Source organism: Berghia stephanieae, chromosome 7 (assembly GCF_034508935.2).
Source record: "Berghia stephanieae isolate SIO BIC M18660-M18661 chromosome 7, UCSD_Bste_1.3, whole genome shotgun sequence".
In the NCBI taxonomy this organism is placed as follows: domain Eukaryota; kingdom Metazoa; phylum Mollusca; class Gastropoda; order Nudibranchia; family Aeolidiidae; genus Berghia; species Berghia stephanieae.
This window is the reverse complement of record NC_088366.1, coordinates 14,621,576-14,632,503: the sequence shown is the minus strand read 5'-3', so window position 1 is coordinate 14,632,503 and position 10,928 is coordinate 14,621,576. Positions and strand designations below refer to the sequence as shown.

General features: G+C 35.6%; 1 protein-coding gene across 3 annotated transcripts in view; it reads left to right on the top strand.

Moving 5' to 3' along the window:
* LOC144976757 (uncharacterized) overlaps positions 1 to 10,928 on the top strand; it is a 53,108-nt gene that overhangs the window by 37,067 nt on the left and 5,113 nt on the right. For all 3 annotated transcript variants that reach the window (XM_078921154.1, XM_078921153.1, XM_078921155.1), the window contains exons 5-6: positions 8,490 to 8,763; positions 8,956 to 9,065. In XM_078921154.1, coding sequence (XP_078777280.1) covers positions 8,490 to 8,763; positions 8,956 to 9,065 — 384 coding nt within the window. The remainder of the gene's footprint in view (positions 1 to 8,489; positions 8,764 to 8,955; positions 9,066 to 10,928) is intronic.

Genomic DNA, 10,928 nt, shown 5'->3' with positions numbered 1-10,928 from the left:
GCTGTATTATAATATAGATGGGGTCATTGGAGCTATATTATAATATAGATGGGGTTATCTGGGCTGTATTATAATATATATGTGGTCATTGGAGCTGCATTATAATATAGATGGGGTCATTGGGGCTGTATTATAATATAGATGTGGTTATCGGGGCCGTTTTATAATATAGATGGGGTTATCGGGGCTGTATTATAATATAGATGGGGTCATTGGAGGTGTATTATAATATAGATGGGGTCATTGGAGCTGTATTATAATATAGATAGGGTCATTGGAGCTGTATTATAATATAGATGGGGTCATTGGGGAGGTATTATAATATAGATGGGGTCATTGGAGCCGTATTATAATATAGATGGGGTCATTGGGGCTGTATTATAATATAGATGGGGTCATTGGAGCCGTATTATAATATAGAGGGGGTCATTGGAGCCGTATTATAATATAGATGGGGTCATTGGAGCCGTATTATAATATAGATAGGGTCATTAGAGCTGTATTATAATATAGATGGGGTCATTGGGGCTGTATTATAATATAAATGGGGTCATTGGAGCCGTATTATAATATAGATGGGGTCATTGGAGCTGTATTATAATATAGAAGGGTCATTGGAGCTGTATTATAATATAGATGGGGTCATTGGAGCTGTATTATAATATAGATCGGGTCATTGGGGCAGTATTATAATATAGATGGGGTCATTGGAGCTGTATTGTAATATAGATGGGGTCATTTGAGCCTTATTATAATATAGATGGTGTCATTGGAGCTGTATTATAATATAGATGGGGTTATCGGGGCTGTATTATAATATAGATGGGGTCATTGGAGCTGTATTATAATATAGATGGGGTCATTGGAGCTGTATTATAATTTAGATAGGGTCATTGGAGCTGTATTATAATATAGATGGGGTCATTGGGGCAGTATTATAATATAGATGGGGTCATTGGAGCCGTATTATAATATAGATGGGGTCATTGGAGCTGTATTATAATATAGATGGGGTCATTGGGGCTGTATTATAATATAGATGGGGTCATTGGAGCCGTATTATAATATAGATGGGGTCATTGGAGCCGTATTATAATATAGATGGGGTCATTGGAGCCGTATTATAATATAGATAGGGTCATTGGAGCTGTATTATAATATAGATGGGGTCATTGGGGCTGTATTATAATATAGATGGGGTCATTGGAGCCGTATTATAATATAGATGGGGTCATTGGAGCTGTATTATAATATAGAAGGGGTCATTGGAGCTGTATTATAATATAGATGGGGTCATTGGAGCTGTATTATAATATAGATGGGGTCATTGGGGCTGTATTATAATATAGATGGGGTCATTGGAGCTGTATTATAATATAGATGGGGTCATTGGAGCTGTATTATAATATAGATGGGGTCATTGGAGCTGTATTATAATATAGAAGGGGTCATTGGAGCTGTATTATAATATAGATGGGGTCATTGGAGCTGTATTATAATATAGAAGGGGTTATTGGAGCTGTATTATATATATAGATGGGGTCATTGGAGCTGTATTATAATATAGATGGGGTCATTGGAGCTGTATTATAATATAGATGGGTCATTGGAGCCGTATTATAATATAGATGGGATCATTGGAGCCGTATTATAATATAGATGGGGTCATTGGAGCTACATTTTAATATGGATGGGATCATTGGAGCCGTTTTATAATATAGATGGGGTCATCGAATCCATATTGTAATATAAATGGGATTATTGGAGCCGTATTGTAATCCGATTCTTGAACGTAAGCGTTTGAAGTTTTGATTTCGTTTCCACAATGCGCGGTCCCAGGGTCGTGCAGCGGCATTGGGACTTATTTGAAATATCAAACTCAGAAGTTCAACAATCTTAAAAATTTTAATTGACCTTTTATATAGCGCAATATCCACTAAACGTGCTCAAAGCGCTTTACAGGAGATCCCTGACCAACAGCAACACGTAACATGTAGAACAAGACATGACGCCTGTTTGGCGATATTACATTTATTTTCTCTGACAGAGACAACGTTGTTAACGGTCAGGTACTCATTTTACACCCGAGTACGGTGACAGAATGTGAATAAAGAGCCTTTTCCAAGGACTCAACTATGCGCGGATCGAAACTTTAACCCAGGACCTTGCGATCCGAAAGCGAGTGTCAAACCACTTAAGACCATATAACCACACAAGTTCAACAATCAAATATTTTAGAATCGAGATGGGAAAAAAAAAATATCCGGTTTAATACTAAAAAAGCATCTATAGGTATAAATCCGTTTGGCAAATTAATTTTTAAAAGACAGCTAAATTTGCGGAAATCTAATCGAAGAGGAGATACGACATCAAATCACTCGTTGAATCGGAAAACTGGAATCGCCCAGGCGCCAACCGCAGTGTGACGCCGCAAAGTGAGCTAGGTCGAGGTGGCTTGCTCATTCTCGCACAGTGAGGTAAGGGATTGAACTTAGTGTACTATCAGTACATCAATACTATACTGCTTTCTATCCCCATGGTGCCCAGTGGTTAGTTGATATTATAATTTTGTCTACCCTTCCATAAATGGTGTAGTAAATGATTTCATTTACAATATAATGTCACGTAGATTATAAACTGTAAAATTTCACTAAAATTACTTTAAAACAGAAGTTTTATTTAATTTAAGTATCTTGATAATCTATTTATTCAAATAACAAAATCAGAATCGATATATTATTATTATAATAATAATAATATAATAATAATAATAATAATAATAATAATATATTATTATTATTATTATTATTATTATTATTATTATTATTATTATTATTATTATTATTATTATTATTATTATTATTATTATTATTATTATTATAATAATACTTTATTCATCCAAAGGAATTTTTTTTATTGTGGGGTAGAATAAAAGATGTCTTAGCCTCTCGCGTTTGGAATTCGAACTTTATTCCCGATCCACCCTCACAAGCTCATGCAGCAATTGGGAACACGCTCGGAATTCTATAAAGGAAGATTGTAAGAATCGTTTATTCCGAGAAACTAGCTACCACCTGATATCTTGGATATATTATACACTTCTACATTGAATAGCTTTACCTTTAACATTTCATTTCCGAATTAATCAGCCTGTAAATCCTCTCCGTCAACATGGGATTACATGTTGTGTAAACATTGACAATGAATGAATTTAAAATTGAAATTGAAATGATTAGGTCTTAAAAGCCGGATCGCTCTCGATCAATCAACAAGGTTATTGGCTATTTTTAAACCGATCACGTGGCTTTTTCTTCGTGCGAGAACTCACCGTGTCAATTATTTATCACACGCAAATATATATATATATATATATATATATATATATATATATATATATATATATATATATATATATATATATATAAAGATACAAGAATAACAACAATGACCCCAGGTTTGAATAATCATTTTACGGACATAGTATGCCGACTGAAGACGTGGATAGAAGCCACAGAAACATGTGTTTCGGCCATATACGTGAGTGAATCCATTCATATTATATATATATATATATATATATATATATATATATATATATATATATATATATATATATATATATATAATAAAATTGGCAAGAGTATGTAATTTAGTAGGGTTTCATTGGTCAAAATCTGTTTTCAAAAGTGTTGTAAAAAAAACCTTAGCGCAATATCCATTAAAAGTGCTCAAAGCGCTTTACAAGAGGTCCCTAGCCAACAGTAATATTTAACATGTAGGTGATATATACAATTCATTCCCGCCGACAAAGACAACGCTGTTAACGGCCAGGTTACACCTGAGTACAGTGAGAGAATGAGTAAAGAGCATTTTCCAAGGAATCAACCATGCGCCTCTCAGAGCAGGACTCGAACCCAGGACCTTCCGATCCGAAGGCGAGTGTCATACTACAAGACCACATGGCCGCACATCTTTGTAGTAAGATGTTTTCATTTTTTTTTCAGAAAGGAAGGTAGTTAACTGAAAGTCAAAAAAAAATTTTAAAGAAATAACACCAACCGTTTATGTTGTCAAAATGATGTGATCGAGGGGTGAGCCTAAAACGTAATTGAGGTCCCACAGGCATAATTTAACATACAACTCATGCGTTGTGCTATTCTTTTTTATTTATTTTGATGTCCGTTAAGTTTCTTCGTTGGTGTAAAACATGGTTTCATTTTACTATAAATAGCATTGAAGATGTTGTTGAAGAGGAGTAATAAAATAGTCAGTATTCTTGAATTCTCGCGCTTAAAATGTCAAACTCGTTCCCGATGCAACGGCGCTCCAAAGGTCGCACCGTGGTATTGCGAAGTCGTTCAAAAGCAAAGGTTTAATTAACCAGTTTAAAAGATCTGGAAAAACTAGTAACATTAACCCTCTCCTTACCACCTACTGCAAAATCGTCACATTTGTCACGACACAATATACATTTTTTTTTTTTCAGATTTATTTTGTTCATCACAAAGTTCTTTGTTCAATCAATGAGAACATAAAGTTGGGTTTTTTAAAGAGAGATTGTTCGAGTTTTGTTTTTTTTAAAACAATTTTTCTTTTGAGTAAGCCTTTTTTTGGGAAAATACTGAAAATGATAGGTAAGGAGAGAGTTAAACAATTTGGCCAGAAAGCGTGTTCTTCAAATGTAGATCAATTTAAATGACTCCCATCTTTTTCCCAGGGTACGGCATTTAACTGGTTTAGAAAAATCATTACCGAATTTCTATTTTAATAGAACAAAGAAGAAATTGGTATTAAAGTGAAATTAATTAACGTGAATATTATATTAGAATATAAAAGATGATTCTATATGGGCGTATCTGTGTGTGTGTGTGTGTGTGTGTGTGTGTTTGTGCGTGTGTGAGTGTCTCTCTCTCTCTCTCTCTCTCTCTCTCTCTCTCTCTCTCTCTGTGTGTGTGTGTGTGTGTGTGTTTGTGTATGTGTGCAATATACTCTCTTATTTAAAATATAACCTAGCAAAATAATAAGGTCGTGGATGTAAACTATGTCACCACCGTCAAATAGGGTAACTTTGCCTTAATGGGAAACTTTCCCTCTTGTAATTTGCTACAATAAGAAATTGTTCAGTTTTGTGAAATTTTTTTTCTTCCTTTGATAAAAATTCAAGTTTTTTAACGGATACACTAACTGCAACAAAGATGAGATTAATTTTAATGCTCCAGATTCACAGAGACAAACTTTCCCCTTGAGGCAAAATTACCATAATTGACGGTATTATTTTTTTTTTTTTTTAATCTCAAAATCCTATCCTAATTCTATCTCCACTTTTCTTCTGCAGAAACTGTTTAAGATTAGTTTTCCTTTATGTTTACACTTTAATATTATTATTTAATTGAATTATTCACACCCTGCCAGCAATTATCCTACGCTTTTCCAACCCGTTTGTCGACATCGATTATTTCTTATGCGTTCATCAACGACTTCCGTTGAGCAGGACAGCGAAGTATTTTCCAAAAATAGATTTGCCTGAAGCTTCGAAGATGCTCCTCGTGGGCTATATACCACTTCTCATCTTGTAATATTGTGTGTGTGTGTGTGTGTGTGTGTGTGTGTGTGTGTGTGTGTGTGTGTAGCGGACAATCCCTTCATAAGATGATGGTGACAAAAGAGATGGCAAAAACAAAAGAACGAACATTACGAGGAAAGTCAGAAAGTGTGTATATATCTCACTCAAGTTGTACCCAGCAGAGGAGTGGGTTTTGTAAAACAGGACAGGACGTTCGCCACAAAAGCACTCCAATAACAAGTGATTTGAAGAAATAATGAAGGAAAAAAATTGTTTTCATCAGTTGCTATCAATTGAATGATGTAAAATAAACCAAATTTAGCTCTGATAGAAAAGCAGAGATAGTTTCTCAAAAGTTAAAAAAATAGTGTTGACAGAGTAGCTACCAGCTTTGTCCACACTTTCTCGACACTTAAAAAGCTAATATAAGTTTGGTGCTAGATCGTCAGGTTTTTGTTTATTTTCCATTATTTAACCAAGAGGAACTAATGAAGCAATTTTTTCTTTAGTTTTTATTTTTTTTCCAAATAACTTAATTTTGAAGAATGTTTGTGGGGAACGTCACATAAACGACGTTTTGTCACAGACTCATAATATATGTGACTAACCGCGTCTATCTGGTCTAATGACGGGATGAACTGGTTGACAACAATAGTCTTCAATAGTCGTAACATCACTTCCTTTCTTATGACGCATGGTAACTTAGTAACACTGGCTCTAAACTATCGGAACAATGGCGGACGCCGTATGAAATATTTATCCGGCGAGCTTAAACGCGTATCCAGAGGAAAAAAAAACCCATAAATTTGATCATGTTTTGACTTTTACACATTCTGATCACAAGGCATATGAAAAGGGAATGAAAAGTTCTAGCCAGCATGAAGTAATGATTTTCTTTGTTTAGAACCAAGATGGCCGCCGTTGCCGGGCGCGTGACATCAGACTACTGAATCCAATTGAGTTTAAAGAACCAAATACTCAGAATGAGGGAAATTCAGTTTTTGTTTTTTTTTTTTTTGTTTTTTTTTTTTTTGTTTTGTTTTGTTTTTTTTTTTGTTTTTGTTTTCATTTGTTTGGGGTTTTTTGTTGTGTTTTGTTGTTTTTTTTTTGTTTTTTTTTTTGGGGGGGGGTGAAGTTTTAGAAACAAAAACTCTCCTGGATCTAAACAGTTTTTACTAAAATCTCTAAGCTGACCTTATATTCACTCTCCCCCCTCCCGTGTCTTGGATCATCTCTTCTCTCTCTCCTTCTCTCTTCTCTCTTCTCTCTCTTCTCCTTCTTCTTCCTCTCTTCTTCTTCTCTTCTTCTTCCTTTTCTTCTCTCCTCTCTCTCTCTTCCTCCTCCTTCCTCCTCTCTCCTCTCTCTCTTCTCTCTCTCTTCTCTTCTTCTTCTTCTTCTTCTTCTTCTTCTTCTTCTTCTTCTTCTTCTAATTGATTGACGGGCTAAGCGAACCGAGTGTTACTGTCGATAATAACCATAACACTAATACATTGAGACTAAGACTACTTTTCAAGTTGTATGTATTGCAATGAGGTGTTTAGTCCTCGATGTTGCCTAATAATCTATCTGAATCTTGAAAGCCCCTTCACACACACACACACACACACACACACACACACACACACAAACACACACACACACACATACGTGACACACAAGAAGGATGGTGTTCGGGGAAAAAAACGTATAGACTTCAATCGATATTTAATTGCGGGATGTTGAACATTCGGAAGCCGGATTTTGTCTGATTCTCTTATTTCCATTTATTCTTAGTTGGCTTGTGGGTGTTTTGATTATAGATAGTATGCGCTTGGCTAAGAAGCTCACAACATTGCCACTCGGAAGTATAACGGACCAACACACAAAACTATGTGTAACCTTGAACGTTTATAGTCTGGTTAATACAGTTTAGTGAGAATGACTTATAGATAGTATGCGCTTGGCTAAGAAGCTCACAACATTGCCCCCCGGAAGTATAACGGACCAACACACAAAGCTATGTGTAACCTTGAACGTTTATAGTCTGGTTAATACAGTTTAGTGAGAATTACCCATTAACGCGAATGGCAAAAAGCAAGAACAAAGACCTGAGTGACGTCAACTTCATACTATCTATAGGGTACAAATTTTATTCCATTTAAAAAAGGTGTGTTTGGATCTTTTTCTTTATTCGGCCAAGGGAAACCATCCTAGTGTGTTCCTTCTTGCGTGGTCCACTTCGTGTGAATTTATTATATTGGAAGTTATCAACTTTTTCCAACACTTGAATAAATGATTATTAATTGCTTGTATGTCCTCTTTTCCGATACGCCCAATAATATAATATTTTAAAATACTCTTTATGAGTATGAATTCCATAACTTCAAAATATTGTGATAAACACTCGAGACGAACAACGTTTATGTCAACGATTCTTCAGTTATATGTTTTTAAAGACACACTAAATACGTGGATTTGATGGAAATCTCCTAAGGTTTTTGTTTCGGTTTTGGTTTGTTTCCTCGTTTGTTTGTTGTTTTTTTTATTCGTTGTTGTTGTTGTTGATGTTGTTTTCTTTTTTTTTTTCCTTTTTTTTTCTTTTTTTTTTGGGGGGGGGGGGGAGGGGGGCGTTAAAAAAATTGTTTTGTATTTTTACCTCTATTTTTGTGCAGAGGGGTGGGGGGGGGGGTGAGTGGTCTTTTTTATTTGTTTCAATTGTTTGGTGGTTGTTTTAGTTTGTTTTTAATTTGTTTATTTTGTTCGTTTTCTTTATGTTGTTGTTTTTGTTTTGTTGTTGTTGTTATGTTTTTTTGTCTTTTAATTTATGAATTTGCTGTTGTTTTGCTTTTGCGCCTGTTTTTTTTTTTTTTTTTTTTTGGTTTTGTTTTGTTTTGTTTTTAATGCGTTATTTATGATAATTGTAATTTGGTTTCTGTTTTTGTTTCAGTTTACAAAGGACCATGTAGTAACGGAGGTCGAGAAATGTACAGGACGCAAAGTGGTCATTGCCGCAGACGGCTCGAATGGCCAAGCGGCCAGACTTCTTGGCCTCAGCGACGAGTTCCTAAACACTTCCTGTAACGCATACGGGGCCGTGGCGTCTTTGGAGAGGAGTCAGCAAAATTTGGAGCCCAGAGCGGAAAGACGTATTCATGGGGTGCACTTTGACCTCTCGGCATACGGCATTGACCAGGAGCAAGATTACGTGGAAGGCACTACAGGTGATAAAAATGGAATTAAAAAAATAATTTAAAAATTGTCATTTCCATCATTACCATTATTATTATTATATCATCATGGTTATCATCATCATCATCATCATCATCATCATCATCATCATCATCATGGTTATCATCATCATCATCATCATCATCATCATCATCATGGTTATCATTATTATTTTTCTTCCACAGGTTTCAGCCTCAAATTGTTCGGCACGTCACGTGAACGCCACCTTAGTCTCGTCCTGCCCATTTCTGACGGGTCATTGGTCAGGAGGATGAGATTGGTCCTGGACAGATCGGTCAGTCTCTTTCTCATCCCTAATAAAGACTATATCAGCAATCCCTTCTGTAGTGACCAATCCCTCAATTTGGTATCATGTCTTGGTGACCCGCATGTCGAAAGTTTAACTTAGAATTAAAGCGATCCAATCTCCGTGTGAATTCTGATAACCGAACGGAGACCCGTCTACTACTACAAAAATGTCGTAATATTACGAATTTTCGATTCTAACCGGAGAATTAAATAAAATGAGCTTTTATATAGCGCAATATCCACTAAACGTGCTCAAAGCGCTTTACAAGGGTTCCCTGGCCAACAACAACACTTAACATGTAGGACGGGACAGGACGCCTATTAGGCGATATTATAATTTTTTCGGACAGAGACAACGCTGTTAAAGGCCTGGTAATCATTTTACACCTGAGTACGGTGAGAGAATGTGAGTAAAGAGCCTTTTCCAAGGACTCAACTATGCGCCAAGCGAGGCTCGAACCCTGGAACTTCAGAACTTTAATTAAATAAAACATCTTGAAAACTAAGATCTAGCTAGCATGTAAAAAAGAGTATAAAGCGTTATTTTAACGTTTTGAAGGCAAACTGGTAATTTTTAAAGGTAGTTATAATGTATATTATGCTATTATCCCTGAAAACTACGAATTTTCCCAATTTCAAGTAGGCAAGTGTTCGAACATAATTATAGGCTTGATTTTACATTGTTTTAAATTACAATTTATTTTGTTGATTCGATATAAATTCCATTACAACAATGAGCTCTCAACAATTTGAGTTTTTGTATCTGCAAATAAATACACTTTGAATCCAACATATTGAGCTTTCTGCAAGTAATGCGAAATTTATGTCAATTTCGTCTAAAACAAAACAAACCATTACCGAGTGGGGATGTCGTGGCATGTTATTATCTTGTATTTTTTTATCTGATTTGTCTGACACTGTTTCACACACACACACACACACACACACACACATTTTCATCGTATTCTTAGGATTATGGGGAAGGGGGGGGGGTAAAAGAGCGAGGACGGATGATCTTTATTAACGACCAGCATATATTTAGACCAAAAAGTAAGATACCATCGCTCTGACACCTGAAGATGAATTACACAATGTATGTATCCAGTCCCCTGGAAGACAGGTTTTACACTTCCTATGAAAAAAAAGAAGCATGGATCCCAGTACCCAACGACACTATGCATTTTTTCAATAGTCTGTGTTAAAATTGTGAGTAATGCTCAGGGTATATGGGCTGTTTGCTTCGGGTGGCAGGTAGTTTACTTCAATTGGCTATTGGTCCTTGGTTCACTGTTATCGGTTGATATTAGGGTTAAAATTTACATTATCTTACTAATACAATACTCGTTTAATTCTAGCACGCTCTGCAATACAGCACGCTGGTTTTGTTTTTTTATTGTTTGTTTGTTTTTAAGGGTTTTACGGCGCTTGCAACACATTTAGGTTATAGCAGCGCCAGTAAAAAGGAAGAAAATGGGATAGTAAAAAGTTCTAGAATTACAATTAAAGCAGCGCCAGTAAAAAGGAAGAAAATGGTAGTAAAAGTTCTAGATACAATTAAAGCACCCAAGAAAAAGTAAGACAAAGGGGAATTGAGAACAAATAGGGATCAGATGTAGATTCCAAGAGCATACCACCAATGTACTTAGTTTGAAACCACCTACAAGCACGCTGGAACTGGGTAGCCGAATTTTATCTAAATTAAATAATAAGTCATTACCGCCAATGAGCATCGAATTTTGACACCCTGAGATTCTAGTTAGCACTCTTTTTTTTAGCTTCTCTCACAAACGTGCTTGAATCCAGCGAGTACTGTATGTATGTCACTTTATTTGACAGTAAAGTTGTTTGT